Here is a 25463-nt window from a genome sequence, read left to right on the forward strand (position 1 = left end):
TACAATTTTGAGTGATGTAAGCAATACTAATATATGTGGTAACCTCAAAAATAAATAGAAGTAGTTTACTTGTCCTTTAGTTTTGCTGAGCAGAGCATCTTTTGAGAGGGATGCAGTGAGGAGCGTATCGAGTTATGCATACAAATTTCAATGTTTTGGCTTAGAGTTGAGAAATGGAGAAAAATGTTTTGGCTCATCTTGTTTGCTTTCTGGAAAATATCCCGTGTTTCAGCTTGTCCTATTTGTTTCATGGGTGAGAGATAAAAGGAGAAATTATCTTCCTCTCAAAGGTCACGTCATGATCTAGCATTTCTTTATTAACCTGAAAATTGAGCTGAAAGTCTGTGTTTGTTCAATGTTGTGTTGCTCCTGGTAAGTGTCTTCAGTAATAGTCATTGATGTATCTGCTTACTATTGACACATTTCTAAATACTTCTAAGATTTAATTAACTGTGAAGATTTTGGATTGTCTGCTAAAGTTTTAGGCTAAAATTCTGGGATCACCATTTTTTGTGTTACCTTTCATCAAAAAAAAAAAATCTCTTCAGCTTTACAGACATGAACACTCACTTCACGTAGGTGAGGTAGATAAGAAGTGCTTTCCACATTTTACAGATGGGGAAATCTGAGCAATTAACTGACTTGTCTGAAGTCATACGGCAAGTCAGTGGCAGAGCCAAGAATGGAACCTGAACTATTTCCAGTCCTGTGCTCTAACCACTGCACGGCATCCCTCCGTTAGGTAATTTTCTGACATGCTGATGTTGTATTTGGTGTATATGGTGACTTTGAGAAGAGTATCTAACCAGCTACAAGTTGCAATGGACTAAAATCAGTTACTGTTAAAAATTTTATGTAGCAGCTCTTAGGTGTGTAATAAAAGGATAAATTGTTACAAAGGCATAATATTTGGGTTGCTGCCTTTTGTCTTGCGCTTCCAAAAATGTTAAAGCTAACGAGGTTAAAAACTCCCGGAAAACGGGTTCTGTAATTGCTTGTTTTCAGTTCACTTTTTCAAACTGTAAGAGATGGCACTGAAAAACCTTTGTCATTGTTCTCTCAGGTAGAATACTTCTAGTTGGATAACTTAACGGTAGAAGTTTGCAAAATTCAAATTACACTTTTAAATGCACCCGAATCATTAATGCCTAATGATAGCCTGAAGGTGCAGAGTGATTCCATTGACACAAACAGATGCCATGGATATTCAAGGATGAAATTGGGCTTTAGAAATGTTGAGGTATTGCTGTCAGGAGAGACAGCAATTTTTTAAATTTAAATATGCAAGAATATACATTACCCAAACCCAATTAATTTTCAGTTACCTTTGTCACTAGCATTGGCAAGTTTTGAGACTCAGGTGAGATTGGACACACTGACTAGAATTAGAATGAGGTAGAGAGCAAAGAGTCTGAGAACAGATTACATTTCTGAGAAAATCTTGATAATCTAAAGTTGTATTTCAATTCCTTACTAGTCAAAACACATGAAACTCCATATACAACCTTGGGACTTGGGAACAGAAAGTAGTATGTAGTAATTTTCCTGTTGAGTGCGTGTGTAAAATAATTCCAGTGGACAGTAGTTTCAAACAAATATGGTTAAAAACTTTTTGTCCTTTTTAGATTCTCTCTTATTGTTTCATGTGAGCTGTGTATTGGGATACCAGACACATTCCAGCTGTGTCTGGTATATTTGCCAGCCTATGAATTTGTACCTAAACTTCAGAAGCAAAACAAGTGTGTCAGTGTGGAAATAATCAGTTTGACCTATCTGTTTGGATTTTTTTCCAATTACAAGGAGAACCAATAGAATCAGAAGAATGTGAAGCAGCAACAGAAAAAGCAAGCAGGAGCTGACTAAAGGATAATCTAACCTGCTTTATTGTCAGATCTGTTTGTTCTACAGCTTCTAGAATAGCATTCAAAGACAACAGTTTTAAGCAGCACCTGAAAGCAAGGACTTTGTTTCAGGTGACCGGCTGATTGGCATGTCCACAAGTGCATTAGGTGGTAATATTACTATCTAAAACATACATGAGACAATACAAAGTTTTATATTGCTGTTATATATTACAAATACTATATTAGCTTATTCTGCTTATCCTTTATTCAGTGTTGGACACTGTCATTTTGCTGACTGAATGATTTAGAAAAAGGCCTTTTAAAGTACTTCGCTCATTCTTGCAATGTAGCCAAGCAATTTGGGAGAGAAGTCAAGTCTTGCTGAATAAGATATCTTGAGCTTGCAGAAAATCAAAGCGTTTATTAAACCTGCAAAGAATAATGCAGTTATGGTTTTAAAATTTCATTTTGTTTGACTTGCATATGACTGAAATCTACATGTTATCAAGCTGTGTGGAATTTATAGTTAAGAATCAGGAGGTCAGATTCAGGGAGAGAAAATAACTTACACTTCGAAGCTGCTGCACACATCACGTATTTACAAGTATTTACAAGAGTTGTGGATAAATCGGTAATCTAACCAGGTATTTAAAAAAAAAAAAAAGGCCAGAAACTTAAGTACTTAAGAAATATCTCCTATAATTATTATTCAGACATTTCTCTGTAGTGGTTTTGCCTAGAAGAGTAAGTTGCAGTTCTAGGCACTGTGATAAAAGAAATAGGGCTAGATGCAACTCTTGCTGATCTCACTAGTGAGTTCTTGAGTTTTCCATCAAGGATTCGTGTGCTTTGAAGCCAGACAGATAAACCCGAGCTCCTTCTGTCAACAAGTATTGTAGCTGCTTTTCCTTTCCTGTTTATCTGTTGGATCCTGGAGTGCAGGAGTATTTTAGCTTGGCAATTGTATCCATCCTCAGGAAACCTCGAAACTCCCCTATATGCCTCGGGAAGTGACTCGCGTAGATTCATGTTTCCTTCATTCTCCAGTATGGTCCGACAGTTTTTTTTTCTAAAGAACATTTTCCTCTCACTGCTTACTGGCTGTTGTCCCTCAGAGCACGTTTTTGCTTGCTTGCAGCTAATGGTATATCCACAGCAAGCTTGTTGCTCCTGATGCCCCAGGTAGTAAGGACAGTGCTTTTGTCCTGTATACTACCTTGGTGTATTCATAGCTTTTGAAAATGTCATGATGCCCAGTAAGAGAAAAAGGTCCATAAACGCAGTTTGAAGACAAAGGAAAAGTACAGCTCCATTGTTTTTGTTTGTTTGGGTTTTTAAAGCTATCCTCAGGATGGTATTGCATCAAATCCTCACTTAGCACCCGGGGTTCTGTTACGCTAAGAGGCAGTCTCTGCTCCAGAGAATTTGTTGCAAGTGTTGGGACATGACTGAGTGAAGCAAAAAGTGATCGTGTTCGAAGAAGAATAACATACTAATTTTCAGTATAAAACACGCTATGGAAGAAGCACGCTTTGTAAGACCAAGATGGTATTAATTTAAAAAAAATAAATAAATGTGTAGCTAATATCTGTAGTATTTTTCTTGAGCAGAGAACAGATAATTCTGGACAATTTGAAAATTAAACAATTAGCTAGGTCATCCCAAGTTTAGAGATGTCAGGAGAAAACTATACTTCCTGGACTCTTCTTAACTCTTACTCTCCTGTACCTAGGAAGCAGCATGTAACTAAATCCATCTCCCTTTTCTTCTTTCTCTTGCTCTCTGGAATTGAACAGATCCTTTTTCTGCTACTGTTGATAGTGTTGATGATGCCATTCCAAACCTAAATCCTTTCCTTACAAAAACTAACGATGCTGCTCATCTGTCTGTGTCTTCTGATGTATCTACTTTCACCAGTAGGACACCCACACATGAAATGTTTGTTGGTAAAGTACCATTTTAAACTCATTTCCTATTTCCTAAAAAATTTAACATTATTTCAGTTTCTAAAGTATATTTGTGGGGCCTTTCAGGCACTAAAAGCTGGTCACTTGGGGCTGATTTTGTGCTATGTTAGAACTTGATTTAGTAATTGTGCCATGAAAATGGTGTTAAAATCCTTTCTTGACTACCTAGATGGGATTCTACCTGATGTAAAGGAACTTAGTTAAAGCAGTTGTTTGAGTGCTGTTTTACACGAAGTCTCTCATGCTTAGGAATTTTAAGGTAAAATACTATGTATGCCTGGGAATGAAAAGAAATGCTACTTCTTTGTTCCTCAGGTTGAAATGTTCTTTTTAAACATAGGAGCTTAGTCTAATTTTTTTGGTAGTGGGTGTTTTTCCCCCAGTCGTGTTGCCATTAACAAAACTGGTAAAGCCATGCACATTCGTGGTATACTCAAACTGTTTACCTACTAGGCAATAAACTAATGACTCACCTTTTTAAAACTGTTGAAATCTTACTTTGGAGGTGATTCAGCATGGCTGTCATGTTAGAAATCCTTCTAACGTTTCTGTTGGTGCAGCTACATAGTAATATGATTACTTTTCAATATGAAGAATTAAGTTAGCTTTCATAGACTAAATATCAATTAATTACATGTCAGTTCTGTTCTTAAGCAAAGCTAGGTTTAAGGACATTCATGCTGCACCAACAGGGCTTTGTTTTTGCAGGTTGAACCCCACTAGAATTAATCACAGAAGAATTTAGACTCTTAAAACAGAGATCTCTGATATCTCTGATACTTGTTAACAGAGATAAAACAAAGGGATCTTTTTAGAGATATTCATACCACCTGCACTTTAGCACCTTAGCTAACTAGTTTCCTAGCTTGTCTTTGGTTGGTGGAGAGAGAAGGCAAGGAAGATCAAGCACAAGAACTCTCTCCACAATTCCCAGGGACGATTAGTTGGCTGAGGCAGTAGTATACAAGTACTTCAAGCTGGTACTATTGCGTAATAATCTGGCCTATGCTTCTAATCGATCTTTCCCACGCTTCCAATAAAATTTGTATGGTTCATGTGAATGTAGAATGATCATTTGAAATACAGCTTTTTTTTTTTTTTTAGTAGGGTTATTATTCAATCAGATAGGTTTCCTCTGTATAATTTGTTCTGCAGTCATACAAAAAGTTGTGGCAGTGCAGGGCTGTAAACAAGCAGCCTGGTGGGTTTTTGTGACACTCGCTGGTTTGTGTAGTACTCATCACACGACAGCCCTGAAGTTGCTGGAGATGGATGGCATTGATACATTGCATTCCCTTCCAATGTCTCATTCTCTGAAGATATATCTAGAACCAAAGTGTGACCTCCTGACAGATTGATATGTAAAATGTAAATGCAGTTTTAGCTGTAGCACAAATAAGGTGCTACAATAATGTGAATGTGGATTTAAAATAACTCTTTCTGGTTCTTTAGATCATTACAATCCATTTACTGAACTAAATCCCTTTGTGGCAACCAAATATGAATCCACTATTGGGCTGTATCCTTATACTTCAGGTATAAGAAAAATGCCTTGAATCTTTTACACTCATTTCTTCCAAGAGTGTAAAACATGGCATTTGCTTGAATAAAAGAAGAAAAGTATTTATCTGAATATAGCTGTAACTTTGAAACCATGCTTTCCCCTTTTGTGTTACAGATAATGTAAACTTGTTTCTTACTGTATGTCTGATGTGTATTGATTTCATTCCATTGGTTCTATGTTATTAGAGTATATGTGGATTTATAGACTGACCTGAAATTAAATTTTTGAATAGCAGATAAACCGTATATCTTGGTTCTCTTTCTGTAACTCTCCCTCTTCTCCTTTCCTGGCTTTCTCTCTTGTGTGATACGCCTTATCAGATTCTTTTTGTGGTCCTCAAGCTTACCCTAATGCTTCTCATTTCCGCAATGAGCCTTCTTCTGTAGCTGGTCTATTTGGAGGTAGGTAATGGGATACAGCCTTACCACAAACACAGAAATTTGAATGTGCTGTGTGCCTAGAACTAGTAGGTGTGTTATTGGCTACAGAAGTGCATTATTATCGTGGCTCCAACTTTTATTCATGTGCTTGTGCTAGGCGTGTTGTCACAAATGGTACATATTTTTTCAGTTTGTGCTAAACTAAGGCTTACTTAGTCTAAACATGAAATGAGTATCTCCCCATTTCAGGATCTCTTGTAGTTTACATGTTGCTACCCACCACACAAGACTTGCATGTTACAAGTATCTTCTCATCTTACTCAACCTCATTGCTTTTAAGATAAAGGGTTTGGGATGTTCTTGCTGCTTATGGCATTTTTGTTGATATATTACTCTTAAATGGTGCACTAAACGAGTACAAAGCTTTGCAACAGGACATGAGAAAGAGGTATCTGCTGCATTAAATTACTGGCTAATCATTTGTGCAGCTGTTTAATGTCTGTATAGTAACCCAGTACTGATGCTGGTTCAGGAATACCATCCTGACAGTTGCTAGATGGGCTGTGGACTGTGGCAGATGATAATCTGTCTAAACCAAATTGAACAGGGAGTATTAACATTGTTTCTATGCAAGGTTTAGGGATACCTTCAATAAATGGACGAGTTAGTTCTTAAAAGCACCATAAAGTCACATTTTGGTTTAGTGTCTTTGAATAGAAATTAGCTAGAGTCATTTAACGAAAGGTTAAATACTACGTATGACTCTGTTCCCTTTGTTCCATATCCAAAATGCAGGATGATTAGTTTCTGTCAGGTCTTGTTGGTTTATTCCCTTGAAGGAACTGCATTAAAAATACTGACCTTTGCACCTTTCAAAACATCCATGTTAGACAAAATGCCCTGGGCTGGTGGTTGATACCAGGAGTAGGATTTGATCTTTTTCAGAGGCTGATTCAAAGGAGTCCTATGTATTGTTTTGTCTTCTGGCTCATCTCATCTTGTTAGCTTCATAAAGCTTGAAACTTCCTAAAATGTGAGAGCAGGAAACACAGCTTGTTTCAGTTAAGGCCATTTTCTAAAGAAAAATATGAGCCATCGTAAGTCAAGTTTTCTATTGGTACAGGCACGGTTTTAAGAGTTGCAGGACATCCCATCAAAGGAGTTTGTATCCGCAGCTCAGAGTCTCTGAAATGGCTTGTTACAACCTGACAGTATACTTGTCATAAAGATACTCATTTTGTTTTGTTGTTTATTTATTCCCTATCTTTTCCCACATTGCTGCTTCCCATGTTTTGCTGTATGCTGTTTTCTTTGGTTTGTTTTTATTGAGAAGTACATTGTTTAAATTCTTAGTGATGAATGCTTTTGAGTTATGAGTTGTATGTATAGGAAGGAACAGGTAATGCAAATTTGTTTCTGTGAAGTTTATGTTCAAGGGTAGCATCCTATAGTTATTAATTTTATAGGTTGAAACGTGGCTTATTTCAGGAAAACAGTAAGATTGAAGTAAGTGCTGTCACAGCAAGCTAAATGAAATCCAAGAAGTATTCTTCGTCAGTTATTTCTGCTCACTGCGGTATTTTACTGCTGAAGTATTTGTGATCCTTTTCTTTTGTTTCTCCGTATCATCAACATTTCTGTTAGAAACCAGAAGAGCTAGTTTTCAAGATGGCATTGCATTTTTTAGATGCTTTTCATATAAAGTAATAATTATTTCTGTAATTGCCTGAATACCAAGATGGCATACATGCACACTTGTGTGCGTGATCATATATAACCTTAAAAATACAATTTTAGAAACAAAGCAGTATTCATTTCTATATTACTGAACTATCAACTTAGTACTGCCGAACATCATACACAATGCTTTGTGCTGCAATAAATTTTCACAGTATTGAAAACAATTGTGTATTTGGAGAACACTGCTTTACAGATACATAGAAGGAGACAGATGGAGTAAGTTCAGACAGGAATAGGATTGAAGCTTGGCTTTAACTCCCTGTATCTTGCCATAATTACTAGAAACTCAACTGCAAAACATGGTCGCCTGCAAAATGTGTGTCCAAAAATAACTAAGTAAGCGCTATAAGAATTATTAGTATTAAGAGTGTCGAACCAAAGGCATTACTAGTCAGGCACCTCGGGGTGGTTTGGATCTTAGTATCTAAGAGAACTGCTCAACTCATATAAAACATGGAGGGAATAATCTTCAGGCAGGTAATCTTGAAACAGATTCTCTACCCAGCCAGCTTCTTTTCCTGGAGAAGCATGGTGATTATTTCCTCAATTTTATTGTAAGTATTTGGTAAAAGAATAAGGAAGTAAAAGAATAAGGAAGATGTGAATAGTTAGTCCAGAGATTTAGCAGTTGGGGGGAGGAGTGTCTTTTATGGCCTCTCTGCCCAGTTTTTGAGACAAAACCTTTCTTTGGAGGAGTAACTCCAAATAAACTGCTATCAGCTCTTTTTCTTATATGCTTCTCGGTGTCAGGGTGTAATCTGGACCTTTGAGGTATTCCTAGTCTTTCAGTGGTACTTAAATAATCTAGATATTTATTTGGCTTGTCTTGGATAAAGAAGGTGGATTCATGGGAAATGCTGTATAAAAACATTCAACTTCTTTCTTTTTCCCCACAGGGTTCACTCCATCTCCTGTTGCTCAACCACAGCCATCAGCTGGCCTTAATGTTGACTTTGAGTCTGTGTTTGGAAACAAATCTTCTAATGTTGTCCTAGATTCTGGTGGTAAGACCCTTACTAAAATAGATGACATATGTCCTTTAACTTTTTTTATTCTTGAGGTATAAATCTCTTAATCTGTATTTACTCATACTGCTGTGACAGTATTCCAGCTGAAGAAAAGAAAGCTGAATTTAAAAGGTCAATAGCAGCATTCTTCATCCAGTTTTTCTTTATTAATCAAGTAATATTTCCTTACTATTTCTATGTGCACCCTGCTGAAACGTTGTGCATTATTTTGTGTGTTAAAACTTCACAGAGTGAACAGCCTTCATTTTTACATGCTGTCAACTGAAATTAAGTCTGTATTTGTAGGGTGTGGTCGGAAGAGGTAATATTGCATCTTAATTTTATAAATCTGTGCAACATACTTTTGGCACTTCTTTGCCTGCATGTTACTCTTTTGATGTTAAGATTATTTCAGAAAATGATAAATTATCAAAACATACACAGTTAATTTGGATTGTAGTCATAGTTAGTACTGTTTCTGTTCTTTTGAGCATCTGGAAAGTAAATACTTTCTGGTCTTTTGACATTGGACTCTTGACATCAGATTCTTTTTGGGCAAACCGGTGATCTGCTAAAAGCAAATACATATGTGTTTTTATAAGATTGAAATAATTCAGATATTTATTCTTTATTTTGTTTTACATTTTCATTGCTTTGCAGCCATGGTGAATCCATTCCATGTAAAATTGATGTCATGTAGGTTAAACTAGTAAAGCGAAATCTCCTTTCTGTAGTAAATATCTCCTTTATCAAGAGGCATAATAAGTTTTATCCTTCTTGCTACACTATAGTGTAGCATCACTAGGTTAAATTTTGTATTTTAGCCATTGTGTTGAACTTGCTGTGTATTTAATTGAATGTCACGACACTCATGGGAGGCCTGTGATTCAAATCACTTATTTTGTGTCTCATTCCAAGGCTTTGATGAACTAGGTGGTCTCCTAAAACCAACAGTGGCCTCTCAAAACCAGAGTCTTCCAGTTGCCAAAGTACCACCTAACAAATTAGTGTCAGATGATCTGGATTCATCTTTAGCCAATCTTGTAGGCAGTAAGTATTGAACCATTTATATTGAACATATAAATACTTGTTTAATTCTTTTAAATGAATAGAATTTCAATAGTATCTTTTTTTACTTTGTGACAGATTTGGGCATTGGAAATGGAACTACTAAAAAGTGAGTATGCTTAATCAAAAGTTGAGCATTTTGATTTTCTTGATAGTAAATTTTTATGAAAGTACAGGTTCAGACCTGTGCGTAACAACATAATGTTAACCTTCAGAGCATGTCTGGGATTGTACTTTGTTTCTCAGACAAGGTATAATGAATTGTTGAGAACTGTTGGAAGGTGACTGTAAACTGAATGGTAGTGACAGTGATAACAGCAGGCAAGATGTCCTCCTGTCTCTTGATTCCTTTCAGGCTTTGTATATATTTAGGAAATGAGTTCTTTGTTTCTTTGTAGTTGTAGGTAATCTTAGCACACCTTGTAAATACTTTGTGTGATCTGAGTGTGTGCAGAGCTGTATTAGAGATTGTGAAACTACAACCTCCGACTTGCGGTTGACCTTTAGACAAGTGAATTTTGAAGCAGGCTGTATTCTAGAGTAGTGAACATCTGCTCTAGGAGCGAAGTTGAGAATGTGATTAGCAAATTTCAGGCTTATCGGGATTATCTGTGCCAACTCTGAAATCATGCAGAAATCTAGTATGCAGTTGCTCCTAACTAAACTATCTTGACCCAAGAAAAGTCAGCTAGACTAACTTACCTATACTGGGGAACTTGACTGAGATTAGATAAAGCTGAGGTGGCTCATGTTAAACATCTTACCTTACTTTTCCCAGCCAAAACAAGCTGTCATGAGGCCTTTTATCAGCTCCTTTGCTAAATGAGTTTCTTCACTAACAAAAGAAGCCACATTTCCAAAAGGAGAAATGGTGTTTACATAAGGGAGTTTTGTAAGAAGATCCAATGTTTTCTAACAATTCTTTAAAAAATTTATTTGAAGTGATGTAAACTGGACTCAGCCAGGTGAAAAGAAATTAACAGGTGGTTCCAACTGGCAGCCCAAGATCGCCCCGACAACTGCGTGGAGTGCTCCAACACTGGTAAGCAAATACTTATTTTAAAATAGTGAGTTCCATGCAACTTAGATATGCAGGCTGATGTATAACAGAGAAATTTGAAAGTTATCTATAGTTGCAGTAAAAGGGTAGTAGAAAATTGAAGAAGTGGTCAGTTTCAGATGTGTGCTGCTTGGATTTGTTTTTCCTAGCTCTGTGGTTCTAGTAAATAGTTTGTGATGTGACATGTGCAGGTTTAGTACAAACTTCAGTAGTGTTTAACCAGCCTCTCTCATGGCAAGATAGCAGCCTTCGTGTTTCACGCAACTGACATAAAACCGTGAATTCCAGTGGTGTGGGGGGGGCCACTTTGCAGTCTAGAAAAGTAGAAATGTGAGAAGTCTGTTCTTCGGGTGCACTGATACATCAAGTATGTATACATTACAACTCAGCCTGCTCTGGGGGCAAGAACGGGCCAAGAGATTAATCCTCTTGATATTTGTAGAGGTGTCTGTGCAGTGATGTGGGCTTTCTTAATGTACGTAACTACTGCTTTGCTGCCCCGATGTGTGCAATTGTTTTTAATGCATGTCAATTTTGGTGATCAACTTCATAGTGTCTATTGTAGCAGGTAGTATTGGCAAGGAGTTTTGGGTAGCACGTAGAGCGAGGGTTCTTAATTACATGTCAAAAAAAAAAAGAGGTTAAGAGTTTATATGAGTAGTTTTCACAATGCTAACAGAACATTTTTGTGTGTGAATCCTACTCACTCTTTCACCAATGACCTGGAGATCTGTACATGGACAGAACAGGTAACAAGCTACCCCCAAGGATTTATTGCATCTGACTCTGTAGCTGACTGGGGGAGGTTGAATCCACAGTGTAATAATACCACGTTGTGGATTTGAAAAGAGAGAGCTTGTTTCCCTGGATCCACCACCTCTTCCCTACTGGGTGTCCCTTATCAACTCACTACATTATGTAGGGAGAAATGTTTGTGGACCTTATTGGAGGGTGTGTAGATATTGAAGAAACCATAACTACTCGCCTGCTTTAATGACTGGTGGTTTGACTTTACTTGTGTGCTTGAATCTGTTTAATAACTCATGTCTTGTATATACATCTTCTTGTGATAAGTCATTACATTTAACAGCTTTTATTTAGAGATACTGTTTAGAGATACTGTTGAGACACTTCTCTTCCTGTGAAACTGTTCTATTAACATAAAAGACTTGAACAGAAATAATCTGGGGGGGGGAAGTTTGTCTTTGTCTGCTGGTCTATTTATTGTGGAGTTGCTGCGGCTTGCTAAATAAATATGCTTTTGAAAATAAGGCTTTCTTGTCTTTGGAAAAAAGGCATATACCAAATAAATGGACTATGCAAAACAGTTGCAAACCTAATAATGATGACAGTATCACAGGTGTATGCTGTCTCAGTAAATGACTTGAATTACAAGAATGTGTTGGGGTAAACATTTAATGTATTTGTGAACTAAAATGCTATCTGTGTATATTCCGTTGTGTAAGTATTTGCTTCTAATCCAGTGTTATTGCATTATGTAATTGTTCTCCCTGGGAAATACAGAATGGCATGCATTTTCCACAATACGTAAGTGAAACAACCCACAGCCTTTTTGCAATCGACTGGCATGCTGATATTAACCACTGCTGTTGCAGAATCTCATAACCTTCTTGCTATTTACACATTTCTCATTTTAAAATCTTTGGTGTGCCAAAAATTGAGCTTTTCCTAGCATACACGAACTTCATAGGTGGTCTGCAGGCTCTTGACTCGAATGATGGCATGGGAAATACCAAGATTATTTTTCCTTGCTTTAAACTGTACCATTTGCTGCCAGAGAGCTGGGGTGTGTGTCTGTGCTGCCTTTAATGCACTTAGTGAATTTTGAATGAAGATAAAAATGTTTGTGTTTGAATAACTGCATGAAACCTCACGGGCTTCTGTTCTACTTGGCACTTTATCCACGTTTATGGTAGCTCTTGATTTTTTTTTTAATTTTTTTTTAGTGGGGAGAGACCAGTATGTCATTAATGCTTATGTGAAAAAAGAAAATCCATGCTGACAATTTACAAAGGGCAAGCAATAACCTATGCTTGCTGTCTGAGGAATGCAGTCTTTCATTTCAAAGGATTTTTTTCTTTATGTCAACAGTGATATTGGTCTTTCACTGTATTCTGTTTTTATTGCAGGGTAGCTCTGTAACTAAAGGATGGTAGGTCCATGCCTGAGCACTCAAATTTAGTCAGCATGGTTGTGTGGGTGTAGGTGTGGATACACAAGCAAAACAAACAAACAAAAAGTAATTTTCAGGATAGCTTTGCCAGCTGTGTGAAATATATGGATAGTACAGAGTCTAGATAATTTTCGATTGGGGAAATCTGTTCTGATGGCAACTGAAATGCCAGTGACACTGGCTACTATCTATGAAAAGGCAGCTGATACCTTAGAACTGAATCCAGAAGCAGCTTTGCTGATGTCCTGTTCTTGATGTTACAATTTATCTGCTTTAATTAATCCAGTACTATTAGTATTTTGTCACTTCCCTCTTTTCTGTATCAATAATCTCTGTGTACCAAGAAATGTATATGGTCTTTGTCTTGTCGTGAATAGTAATCCCCACAGCGATAGCATGAAAATTAGACTGTTTTTTTCTTAAAGGAGAGACTAACAGGAGGTGGAGTGGATTGACAGCAAGTTATCTGAACATTTATAAGCACCAATTTATAGTCGGGGGGAAGGGGGAAGAACCAAAAAATTAGTTAATACTAATTTAGAAAGTGGATAATGAAACTGTAGAACAAAGAATATGGCTAGCATATGAAGAACTGTCTTTAATATATTTTCCTTTCTAAGGGTTATCAGCTGTTTTTTTACGTATACGTTGCCAAGTTGTTTACAAAACGTAGCTTCACCCCAGGTTTTGTCTGTTGATAGCAATCTTACTGTAACTTCGTGAAAGTTAACTTAGGTTAAGGGTGATATAAGCATATCTGTAAAGTACTAAGAGGACTTTCAATCTGTTCAAATTCACTGTACTAAGTGGGTGAGTGAGAGGCAATGCAAGCTGGATATTCATGTTAGAGCTGAATTTGTGTTGAAGCATGGTAGGAGAATCCCCATAACATGTACACCCTGGCTAAAGAGAAGAGATTTCCTGTAATGTCGGCAGAAGCAATGGTAATTTGGTCTTTCAGTCTTTAAAATTCTCTTAAGACTCCTTGTGTACCATTACTTCTGATTTCAAAATATAAGTATATACTTCATGGGATTAGAAAAATGCTTCTGCTTCCTGAATTTTCTCTCTCAAACTTCTGTGTCTCATACTGTGTTCTTTAAACAGGATGCTGAGAGAATGGTAGCTGCAGTTTAGTTTAGTCAGCCAGAATCCTAACAGGTTAAAAGCAAATACATAATTATAGATTTGCCAAGATCGCCTGGAAAATTTAGCTTAGGTATTGTTTTCCATCTGAAATAATTTGGATACACTCTTTACACAAGACTGCAAATCCTGTTTGTTCTTTGCTGTATTTGTAATAAGCTAAGTGCTGCAGTTGACCCTTAGAAAGCAGTGTCTTGCCAGCATGCAGCTGATCTCTTCTCCTCTCAGTTCACCACTGTTTTTCACACCAGGCGCCACCTGTAATGGCATACCCTGCCACAACGCCGACAGGAATGATGGGCTATGGGATGGTAAGTGAACTCCTGCAACTCAAAGAAGTCAAATGCTGTGTATCGTTTGATTGCTTATAGTTTGGTAGCAGTCGTTCTTCTGAACTATTTTACTGAAGACTGAATTTCAGCTCCTATTGGTTTATTCTTCACCAAATCATTGAGTCCTGGTTTTCTGAACTACTTCAGTGGTTTTCATCTGAAATTAAGTCTGTCCTTTCTCACCTCACTTAGTTTTTCATCAACTTTTTAAAATTAAGACTGTGTCTATTCTTGGTGGACTTTATTGGTGTAGAAATAAATGATATTCACAATGGGAATGTTTTATCGGTGAAGTGAAACTTTCCTTAAATACTTGCTCCCAACCTCAGCAAAAGGTATCTGTAATGATCGATTAAAAAACTGCAAGTTTGTGACACTGCCGTGTGTTGTGGTGTTGGTTGAGAATTGAATCTCTTACAGACACACCAGTACCGGAAGGCTCTTGACATAAACCTGACCTTGCTGCTTGTTGCTCTGAAAAGTTGTTCAAATTTTTGTTCTTATCTCAAATTTTAAAATATTTCTGAACTTTCTTAACTTTTCTTTATTAGTATGGTTTTGATGTGGCACAGCTTTGCTGAGTGAATAAAAGGGGAGAGAACAATTATTCTGTTAAATGGCTCACAGATTAGTATAACAAAAGCAAGCTAAATGTTTCATCATATAATCAAATTAGATTAATGATTTATAATTTGTATATGCTCAGTAAGTGGACTGCAAAAGTGGCCAACTGTGTTCTTGAGGGTCTTTTGGGAGAGTATCATGTTCCCTATTGCCCATCCATGAACTCCTGTAGTATGTTCTGTGCCAAGTCGTTGTGGTTAAATTACCTTTAGTGTTGATTCAAATTGGATCTACACAACTTTGCACTGATGGTACTGGAAGCATTTTCTTAGTTATTTTGATTCAGCAGCTGGGGAAGGTAACATATTTAGTGAATAGAAAGTAATCTTGCATGTTTCGTAAAGCAGCTTTCATCGTGGGGTTTAAATGCCAGTGTGAAATGGAAACTGGAATTAATAGGAGCCTTAGCTCTGTTATCCTGAGCTGCTGTTACTTGTTCAAAAGCATGCCATGTCTGAGCAGATGGGTGAGACGGGCCATTACAGAATGACCAGTAGGCTTTATAACACATCCTGAAAACTGTCCTGGCTCACTCAAACTTTACTCAGGACATTTACTGCTAGGAATCTCTGAAATGTTGACCAATTTTACAACCCTTGTGTTTAATTTTTCCTAAAAGCAGTAGTAGATGCATAGTTCTGAGCGTGGCCATTTCTAAGTGGCAGTCTGGTAGCAGGCTGTTCCCTTGCTGAGGGCACACCGGGACAGGCAATTTTCGTTAGTACCTTAGCATCCCCTGGCTGCTTCATTGTGCCAGCAGTTACTTTTAACTTTTTTTGTAGGGTGTTTTCATCAGGGTCAGTTTCTTGAATGGGTTCACTGTGTGATTGCCCAAGCAGCTGGTTGGCATGATAGGAGTACCACCAGGATTAGTCGGGGAAAAGCTGCTTGGAATGGGGATTGCTTCAGCCGGCCTGCTGCTGGGTATCAACCCAAGCCTGAGGGGAGTGCCAGAAGCAGCGCCAGAGATGGGCGTCTACGTAAAATAAATAAAACCTGATTTCTAAGACCATTAATATATGTTAAACTCTTAATTTGTCTCAGCCAGAGTGTCAGTAACACTTTAGACTTTGATTGTGTAATGACTTAACATAAATTGAAGACTGAGAACTATATGTACAATTATTCTTGAACTCTGTCAGCTCTGCATTGGTATCTGTAAAGCTGTTCTGGTGCTTTCGAAGGCAGATAGGGAAGTGCTGTCAGACCTCAGACCTTTTGGAAGCAAGAGGACCAGCACAAATGCTTGTGCTTAAACAAGTATTTTAGTGTTTCAGATCTCTGCAGCAAGAGATTAAATGGGCTCAATTGTTATTGAGAGTATGTCTTGAAAAGGCTCTAATGTTCCTTTCTAGTAACTTTTATTGCAGAATATTGTAGAAAATTCTTACATGATTGCATATATCAAATATGACCAAAATTTACCATTTTCCTTTCTTTCCTTAAATACTTGCAATGTTCTAATGCTATGTGTGATTTCATGTTGTCTGGATTTTTTTAGCCATCACAGATGGGAGGCATACCAGTAATGACACAGCCAACTTTAATATACAGTCAGCCAGTTATGAGACCACCAAACCCTTTTGGCCCTGTACCGGGAGCACAGGTGTGTATATTCAAAATAATTGGTGCTAGAAACAAATTACAGCTAGGTCAGTTTCTTTAAAAGTATTTTAATATTTTCTTGTGTCGGACAGATGTATTGCACAAGCCCAGTAGTTCATGCAAGGATTGCTTCCTAGCTTCCTACATCCAGGTTGGCAGCACCGAGTTTGTTTTACAAAAGCAAAGAGGATAGCATTTTAAGGTGTTGTTTGTCTGGGAACGTGACTGACGTTACTCTCAACACTTTAGTGAAAGGATAAGAATAGTTAATGTCTGTGCTGTTTGCTGAAGACGGGCTTCTTCCCCAAAGTTCATGTTTTCTGCTGCTTTACCTCTAAGTGTGGCTTTGTGAGATTGCGCTGCTACAGCTTTTTCCTAAGTATATGTGGCACTGTTCTTTGACCTGTTACACTTTAAAGTATTAGATTATAAAGTAAGCAAGTCTGGCAGTAGCTGTGAACTTTTTTTTTAAGTGTAAGCTGCATCCTTATATGACAGCATTTTGCAGGGGACAAACAGGGTGTACGTAGCCTTTTAAGCCTATGACTGTTATAGATGGGTTTGAAAAAAACATGGTATCAAACTCGGTGAAACTTCAACCCAATGTCTGGTCGTTAGTACTGACTGCTCTCAGTGGGAGGCAGGTGGCACGTCCATCTAGTTTTAACCATTGTGTTCTCTAAAGGTCTTTGTATTCCTCCAAGTGTTTGCAGAAGACAGTATTTACAGCATAGTGAAGATATTCGATAGCTATACAAATCTATCTGGCCTTTCCCTGTTGAGGAAGGTGTTACATTAAATAGAGCGTTCCTTAAATTGCCTGCTTTTCTGCTTCTCGTGATATGTTGTGTATAGATTCATTACCTAACATACTGGAATAAAAGAGCGCGCTGAAGGGTTACTCTGAACATTGAGAAGAACTGACTTTATCAATACTGGAGTTAAATATGTACCTTTTGTTGTTTGTTTTGCAAACTTCTGTCACTTTCTATCTGAAGTCACTTTTTTAACCCAATAGCCATCTGAAGATAATTTTTTGCAGTAGGAAAAACATTTTAAAAAAATAGGGGGGAGAGGGGATAGACAACCTTGAACACCTTCACACTATTTTCAGAAAATATTGAGATCATTAAGACTTTGTGTGTTTGTGAACTGTAGTTAGAGGCAGCGCCAAGTTTAGCTGACAGATTGGAACGCCAGTATTAACAATGTGTTTTTACTTACTAGTCAAACGTTTCTTTGTCGAAGTTCACACTGTACATCATGACTCTATTAGAAAAATGTGATATATTGGGACTGTATTTTGATCTTACTATAACTTACTTTAACTTCTGTTAAACAGATGACTTTAAAAACATGCATGTATAAATTCACCTAAATATATGTTGGTGTAAGTGTGTTTTTGGGACTAGGGTGTGGAGGGAAAAGAATTCAGCAGTAGCTTGGAAAGGAAAAGAGCCTCAAACCTTTCTCCAATGCCTGAATCTGATCCTTTAACAGGAGAGGCTAAGTTGTGTGCTGCCAGTGGGCAGTATGTCCATAGCCTTTGCTAAAATAGATTTTTTTTTTAATTTTTTTTTTAAAAGGCTTTATCTGAAAGGGGCGCTGTTAGATTTCTTTAGCTAGAAATGCAGTTTTGAATTGACTTTCTCTTGGCCTTCCGAGAGCTGCTTTGCACATTCACTGTCACTTAAGACAACTGATTCGGTATCTTTCACTTGGGTTTTATACTATTTCAAGGGGAAAAAATGTGTTTATGACACTTCTTAAATAGAGAACAAGTTAAAGGATCCTTAAGGATAAGAGTTTTTTCTGCAATTCCCAAAACACTAATTTTGAAATGTCCCTTTAAAAAAAAAAAATCTGCCTACCTGCCTAATTCAGTTATAAACAGGTAGGTAGGTCTGAATAGCTAAAGGAGCCTTTCTGCATCATTTGACATTGCAGGGCTTGGTCAGGTTGAATCCCAGCTGGCTGTCATAACAGGAGAAAGAGGAATTAGTCACAAGTGAGGTGTGTAGAGCTGTATTTATTGTGCTTATCTGACAACATGTTTGGCTCCGGTGAGAGTTAATTTGATAGAAAACACACCCTTTGAATCAGCATTTGCTGTGTGACCAGGAAGGGTTTTCCCTGAGACACGCAGTCTGCGTTGCTTGCAGGTGTTGAGTTTCCAGAAGGCTGACACCAATAAAGCAACTAAAATGAAACAAAGGCTGCATGCGAGAGCTTTTTCCCCATACACAGCAGAGATGGCATTTACTAATGTATAGCCACAGAGGGAATTACAATGTTATTACACTAAATTTACTGTGTGCTTAGTCTTGAGGTTCTTCTGAGAGCATATTTGTCTGTTTAGGTTTAGTTCATGCTCCTGTTGTGCCAGAAATAGAAATAGGAAAATAAAGAAATAAAAACGTGTTTTCTTGGGGTAAGTAAACAAATCTTAAAGAATGAATAATGGTTGTCCGAAAGGCTCACAATTCAAACTGCCTACATCCCACGTGGATCACTCTAAACACCATTATTCTAATACAAGTTTTGTCCATGGTGTCATCACTGACAAAAAGTAAATTGTTTTTAATATTTACGTTTAAAGCACCAGATTATATCACTTGCTCTAGTCTGCTGATAGATCTTGGTTGCTGTCTACAGTAAAGAAACTTGAAGGTACTTAAAAGCATAATGACAGATACGAAGTTGTTGCCGAAGAACTGTATTGCCAAGTTGTAGTGTGTTGGGAATTCCTCCTACTTTGTATACAGAGTGGTAAAATAGGCATCCCAATGCTGTCCAGTTTCTTTGTAATTCAAACTGGTGTTCCTAACTTGATACTCCTATGGATTTGTTTTAATAAATATACTTTTCTTACCTCTAGACATGCCTATTTTGCCTCTTTCAAGTGTTCTGTTTACATGCATGCAACTTTATTTGTAATTGTTGCTATCAAAAGCAAGAGTAGTTTGTTTTTTTAAGGGCAAAATAATTTCAAACAATTAAGAAAGAGGCTAGAACAGTTGCTTCTTTGAAAATCTAGGTGCAGAAGTTATTCATAGTTTTAAAGGAAACTGGTGCGTACCTCTTTTCTTTGAAATCACTTATCTTGCATTAGGGTCAGTATTTCCCGCTTGAGAAAGAAAATAGATTTCACCCTGATAAAATGGTAGGCTTCCCTCACTGCAAAATATTCTATCGTGCTACCCAGAACAGTGAGAATGGTCGGAGCTGTGTTGGTTAAATTTTAGCTGGCAGGGGGGAGAGCGTGTGTGTGTGTATGAGGAAGGGACAGGCTGAATCCATGTCCACACAAGGTTAAAGAGTAGCCAGAGCGATGGCAGGTGTGATACAGTACAGCAAACGCAAAAGACTTCAGACAAGCCAGATCTGATGATGTAGAGTTAACTGGAATATAAACTGCCCGTTTTAAGGCCTGAGTGTCGTCATGCATGACGGCAGTGCTTGAATGTTCACCACCACCAAAAACATTATCATGTTGGCTAATATAAAACGGTACAATACTGACAAATCAGCGGTATGCCTTTAAGTGTTACACATTCTGGTCTGATTACCCCCAAAAGGACATAGCCTTAGGAGGGGAAGCAGCTGGGTAGTGAAAATTTTAAGATTTAAACTAGAATAAAGAAATTGCTCTGCCTACTGCCAGCACCTGTGTGAATTGTAACACTGCAGTCATTAACGTCACTGAATTGTGCGGAAAAAGCAGTAGGAGTGATCTCCTGGTGGTGCTGAAGAATAGGTAAATGTGCAAATGAGTAAGTTGGTTTTGTGGGGGATCTTTTGGTTTTGTTTTTTGGGGGGTTTTGTCTTGAAACTGGAAGAACAGGCTATATAGTTCAGGACAGACTTATGCCAGAAAGTAGACTTTAAGGTGCTCGTTTTGGCACATTAATCCTAAAAGACATGCTAAAACAGCTTGACAGACTTGTTTAATGAGAAACCAGGATGTAGCTAATGATGGGAATCGGCACAACACTCACTCATGGGTGGGGGGTTCTGTGTTACTGTGACTCCAGGGAGTTTTTGTCTTTGCTGGAAGCAGCGAGAAGTGACGACTGCTGTTGGAGGTGAGAGTAAGCTCTGGGTCTGATCCAGCACAGTACGTTGCATTTCAGATCCCACAAGCGCTGGGCAGTAAGGAGGCTAAATCCACAGTTGTAGACGTATTAGCGCTGGAGAAACTGACGGCCAGTGCTGTTGTTTTAAATGCTTCTCCTTAGAAACTGCTAAGGTAGGCTCTGGTTCTCAGATGTATTTATAAGCAGCGTTCTGGATAATGCAATGTAGGAAACTGTCTAAGTATACTTTCCACATTTTTTTTAGGCCTCCTTTTTAATAATTAGAGGAATCTCGTTAAAATATGTATTTACTGTAAGATACTGTGTCTTGTCTGAATTCAGCTGTGGCATCCAGGAAGTAGCGTTGTCAAGTTCTTTCCCAGTATTGAACCTGAACAGGCTTCCTGAAATGTCGCCTCTGTTTCTGGTTACATCCTGATGTTGCACAAATCTAAACCTACCAGTCTTCCACACTGCTTTCAAACTGGGACATTACTTTGGACTTGATATCAATTGGAGATTTGCCAACTCAATTTAACAGGATTTTTAATATGTGACTTCAAGCCATTTGACCATGAAGAGGAAGAATGTCTCATGAAATCAAGTCGCAGCAGGCATGCCTTGCTGAAGTTGTGACTCTGTTGGACTTTATCATTAGTCTGGCTCAAATCCTGGAGAGTGGTGGGGTGTGAGAGCTACGGCTTTCCAAAGGGAAGAACCAAGATTAAAAGGGGAACTTCTGACATCCTGAAACTGCTTCTCAAGCACTTCCCATTCTGTCTCATGACTCTTTCATAATCTGTTTATGGGGACTGGATCCGAGTGCCCCATTGGGAGTGGGGTTTCGGGAAGGAGACAGAGATTCCAACCCAGACAGAGAGTACTGATCCTGAAAGAACTCCTCCTCCCCATGTGGTTTGAGATAGACATTAACGTGAAAAATTTAAATTTGCAGTGGCAATATTTACACTCTGGGCACTTCTGCAAGCAGTTCCCATAAGCATGTTCCCTGTCATGCGTAAGTTGGCAGGCATTCCGTATTTCCAAAGGAAATACGTCTTCATACGATGTTTTTTGCAATGGGTATGAAGTGCAAGTATGCACTGGTTATTAGTGACTCAGTTATGAGTAAACTGTTGAAGTGATGGAATCTGAAATGGAGAAAGTTGACGGTTTTATTTGTAACTGCAAGAACATGCAAGCTCTGTGAGGGAGGAGGGCAAATAGAATTTAATAAAGCACCATTTATAACTGGGAAAGCACTAACAAAGAAGGAAAAGAGCTAAAAAAAAAATCAACAAATAACAGATACTCCTGCAATTATAGCCTACAGATTATTGGACCCTTCCAGCAGCAGCAGCTGGAATGCCATATTTTACCTACTTGTAAGTTATGTGCTTTGTATGGCTGAATTTGTAGTGTGGTGCTTTAAATACATGGCTATAGGATGTGATTTTTGTTAGTATAGATAGTATAGACTATCAGTCTCAGTCTTCAGTTCTCATCTAAAAAGGCAGCAGTTGACAAACTCTCATCTATTTTTTTTTGTTTTCTACCCCCGGAATATATCCCATGTTCTCCTTCTAGGCCCCAAATTGACAATTATCTGTTGTCTGCTCTTCAGCTTCTTTTTATACGCATCCTATTTTGAGAGAAAAAGATGCTGAGAGCTGTTTCTTCTGGAGAAGGCATTGGGAAAGCTGCCATGCTCTGGCCAGGCCCCCAGCCTCACCTCTCCCTGCCAGTACGTAGTTTTGCCAGCGAAGCGGGGAGAGCGCTAACCTCTTTCACAGGAGCATCGGGCTCAATGTTTTCGATCTTCTTTTGAAGAAAACTGCTGTGAAAGTGCGAGGGTATCTGCTTATTTGGCAAATGCCAATTGAAGCTTCCTTCCTGGAGGGTCAGGTCCAGCTTGTTTCTGCATTACACCAACCACTGAAGAGGCTTTCTGTTTTCCATGTGACCAAACACCTTGTTTTAATAGTTGATTTCTGCCAAGTTTGCCTCTTAACCTCCCCTTGTCCTTTCATTACACATTCAGCTTTCATATTCTGTCATTCTGAGACCTTTTTTTTCTTTTTCTTTCCCTTTCTCTGTCGTCTTTCCTACTAGCTGTCTGCAGCATCCAGCCCTTCCAGTCAGAGTCCTCACAGAGCCTCAGGAAAGGATCCCTTTGCAGAGCTCTCTCTCCAGGATTTCTTGTAGAACAACTTAGGTATTGTCCATTATTCTGGGGAGATGCTGGTTTTTTGTGCTATAAAACAAAATTAAAGTTCTAATCCAAGTTTTATTAACATGACTAGAACTGTTTCTGAAGAAAACAAAAACAAGTCATGTTGAGTTGGAAGCATTGTGGAAGTGACTTGGAAACTCGGTATGCTTAACTGCAGCGTTTTAAAGGCCCGATCAAGTCATTTTGCTTCAATCCATTGGAAAGGAAGTCTGATAGTTCCTTTCTGAACTGCAAGAGCCAGCACACAAGGCACTTTGCTGCAGTTGGGGAGAAGGAACTGGTACTACCCGGCTTTTACCATTTCATCAGGAAAATGTGTAGGATTCTTGGTTATCAGCGAACACCTGACTGCTGCTGGCAGTCTGCTCGTGCACTTCACCAGATTCTCGACCAAAGAGTTCACTTTATGCAGGAGGAGAGACTTGGTTTCCTGTGTGCGAGGGTTAAATTTTGGTACAGATGCGCACTCTAGTTCTTTTTTATCAATCAGGGGCAGGTGGAAATTAAATACTAAAATGAGGGAAAACATGAAAAAAATCAAGTGTAAAGAAAGAGTAGGCTTTATTGCACACAGCATTCTGCTTTTCTTTGTGCACTTTCTCTGGTTCAGTGTGAAAAGTGACCTTGAGTTCTCTTCATAATGATGTTGATCTGTGTTACGCTGCCACTGGTGACGTCACTGCATGGATAAATAGGGTTTTTTTGGTTTTGGACAAACCAGCTTAATGCAAAGAGATGTTCCAAAGGCTGGTGTAGTGGGAAAAACGTTCTGATGGCTTTTTGGTTGTTTACTGGCCCTGATTTTGTAAAATTTTTGTTTCTGTTTGAAACTTCAGTTCTTGGGGAAGCTGGGGCATTTGGAGAATGGAAATTTTTGAAGAAAACACAGGTTTATAGTCAAGTCCTACTTCTGTTGGATGTTAACACGAGCGTTTTTAATCTTTCCAGATTCAGTTTATGTAACTGTGTAGATGGAAGAGAAAGGAAAGTTTCCAAAAAGATGTGCTCACCAGTAAACCCCCACTTCCAGGAAAAAATGAACTTCAGCCTCTCAAACTCTCCTCTTCCATTAAATGATGCAGTGAAATGATGAAGACCGATGAAGGAACCGGGGACGACTCCACAAGAAAACATCAATATACAATACAAAGACAAGAATTGCCATGAATTAAGACTAAGATCTATTTTTTGTCCTGGTGACTAACACGTCAATACTTAAAGCTTCTAATAATATCCATAATCGGTAACATACGAAGAGAAGCCTTTATTCTGGAAATTGAGATTGGTGTTTGGAAACGCTGTCTGGAATGGAGATGTGTCCTTTACCGTAACTCGAAACAAGACTTTGGGCAGGGGAGGGTCAAATCCTAACTCTTAATTCTGCAGTTACCTTTTCTTCAGTCCTCACAAATGTAGGCACAGCAGTAATGGAAATTAACTTTTTTTAAAAATTATATATTCAGTTTGCAGTAGACATTCCTTATGTATTATTGTTTGTATTTATTTATGATTATCAATTTAACATTAATATTGTATCAAAAAAACCTCCTTATGAAAATGAGTATGGATGTATACAGTATGTCTGATTTTTATCCACAAAGAATGAATCTGATTCAGAATGCTTTTCAGCTGACATACAGAGCACTAAATATTTTAAAGGTCTGAATCTAATGAATTCTCAGTATATATGGGAATTAGGGAAGAGCTGTAAAATGCATTAATCCTTATAGTCAATTCTGTGCCTAGGATTTTGCAAGGGAACAGTTAACTGACTAGAAGAAGCACTACATTTTTAATTCAGCATTAGTGCATTGGGAAAGAACTTTATTGCTTTGTGCTTGGCATGTCATTATTTTTACATTTGACATTATAAAGCCTTTCCAAAATGAATGTGAGGAATTGCTTTCACTTTAAGACTTTCCTTCTTTTCTGTAAAAAATGGAGATGGTGTGTGTTGCGGGGGGAAAGCCTTTTCATTTGGCTAGTGCCATGTTTGTGATCACGTACCTTTTAAAAGTAAAAAAGGGGAAGTAGCTTCCTTACATGTGTCTAGTGGGTATTTAGTTAACAAAGAATTAAAGTAGCACTGTTGATCGGTGCTTTGTGTAAATACATCATAACTTTTGGGTGGAGTGGGGCCTTCAGAAGGATAGTCAATGATATGAAAGCAATTCTGTACATGAATTAAGCATACTTGCTGCATTGTCTCTGCAGATTCTATTTTTGTTTAAAATATTAAAATGTATGTTAGCAAAAATGGGTGGATTTTCAAATAAAATGCAGCTTCCACAGAACTTTTGTTACGGTATGAAAGTCTGAGGTGCTTCTTTTCTTTTCGCTGCTTAAAATGTGCACTGATAAATGCTTTGTTTACTTAATAAAATACCAAATGTATTTCATATGTGCATATTGTATGACAGGAAGTGCAGCACTATGAGTCTGTGAATGACGTGATCTATACACTATCTTCCTGGTGGTGCTGCAGCAGACGGTCTTAGTTTCACTATATAATGAGTTGGCTCATTAAGAGCTGGATTCCTTACTTAATACAATATTTCACTATCTCTAGTTTTTCAAAATATTCATGGCAATAAACTTGTACTGTTTGTAACTGAGCAAGAAG

General features: G+C 38.0%; 1 protein-coding gene across 1 annotated transcript in view; it reads left to right on the plus strand.

Annotated features, from left to right (window-relative positions):
- PICALM (phosphatidylinositol binding clathrin assembly protein) overlaps positions 1–25139 on the plus strand; it is a 36452-nt gene extending 11313 nt beyond the window's left edge. The window contains exons 10-17 of the mRNA XM_009573156.1: positions 3641–3790; positions 8392–8499; positions 9421–9552; positions 9649–9679; positions 10513–10612; positions 14222–14281; positions 16428–16532; positions 23789–25139. Coding sequence (XP_009571451.1) covers positions 3641–3790; positions 8392–8499; positions 9421–9552; positions 9649–9679; positions 10513–10612; positions 14222–14281; positions 16428–16532; positions 23789–23803 — 701 coding nt within the window. The 3' untranslated portion in view covers positions 23804–25139. The remainder of the gene's footprint in view (positions 1–3640; positions 3791–8391; positions 8500–9420; positions 9553–9648; positions 9680–10512; positions 10613–14221; positions 14282–16427; positions 16533–23788) is intronic.
- The last annotated feature ends 324 nt before the right edge of the window (positions 25140–25463 follow it).

This window comes from Fulmarus glacialis, unplaced genomic scaffold, assembly GCF_000690835.1.
Source record: "Fulmarus glacialis isolate BGI_N327 unplaced genomic scaffold, ASM69083v1 scaffold37122, whole genome shotgun sequence".
Lineage (NCBI taxonomy): Eukaryota > Metazoa > Chordata > Aves > Procellariiformes > Procellariidae > Fulmarus > Fulmarus glacialis.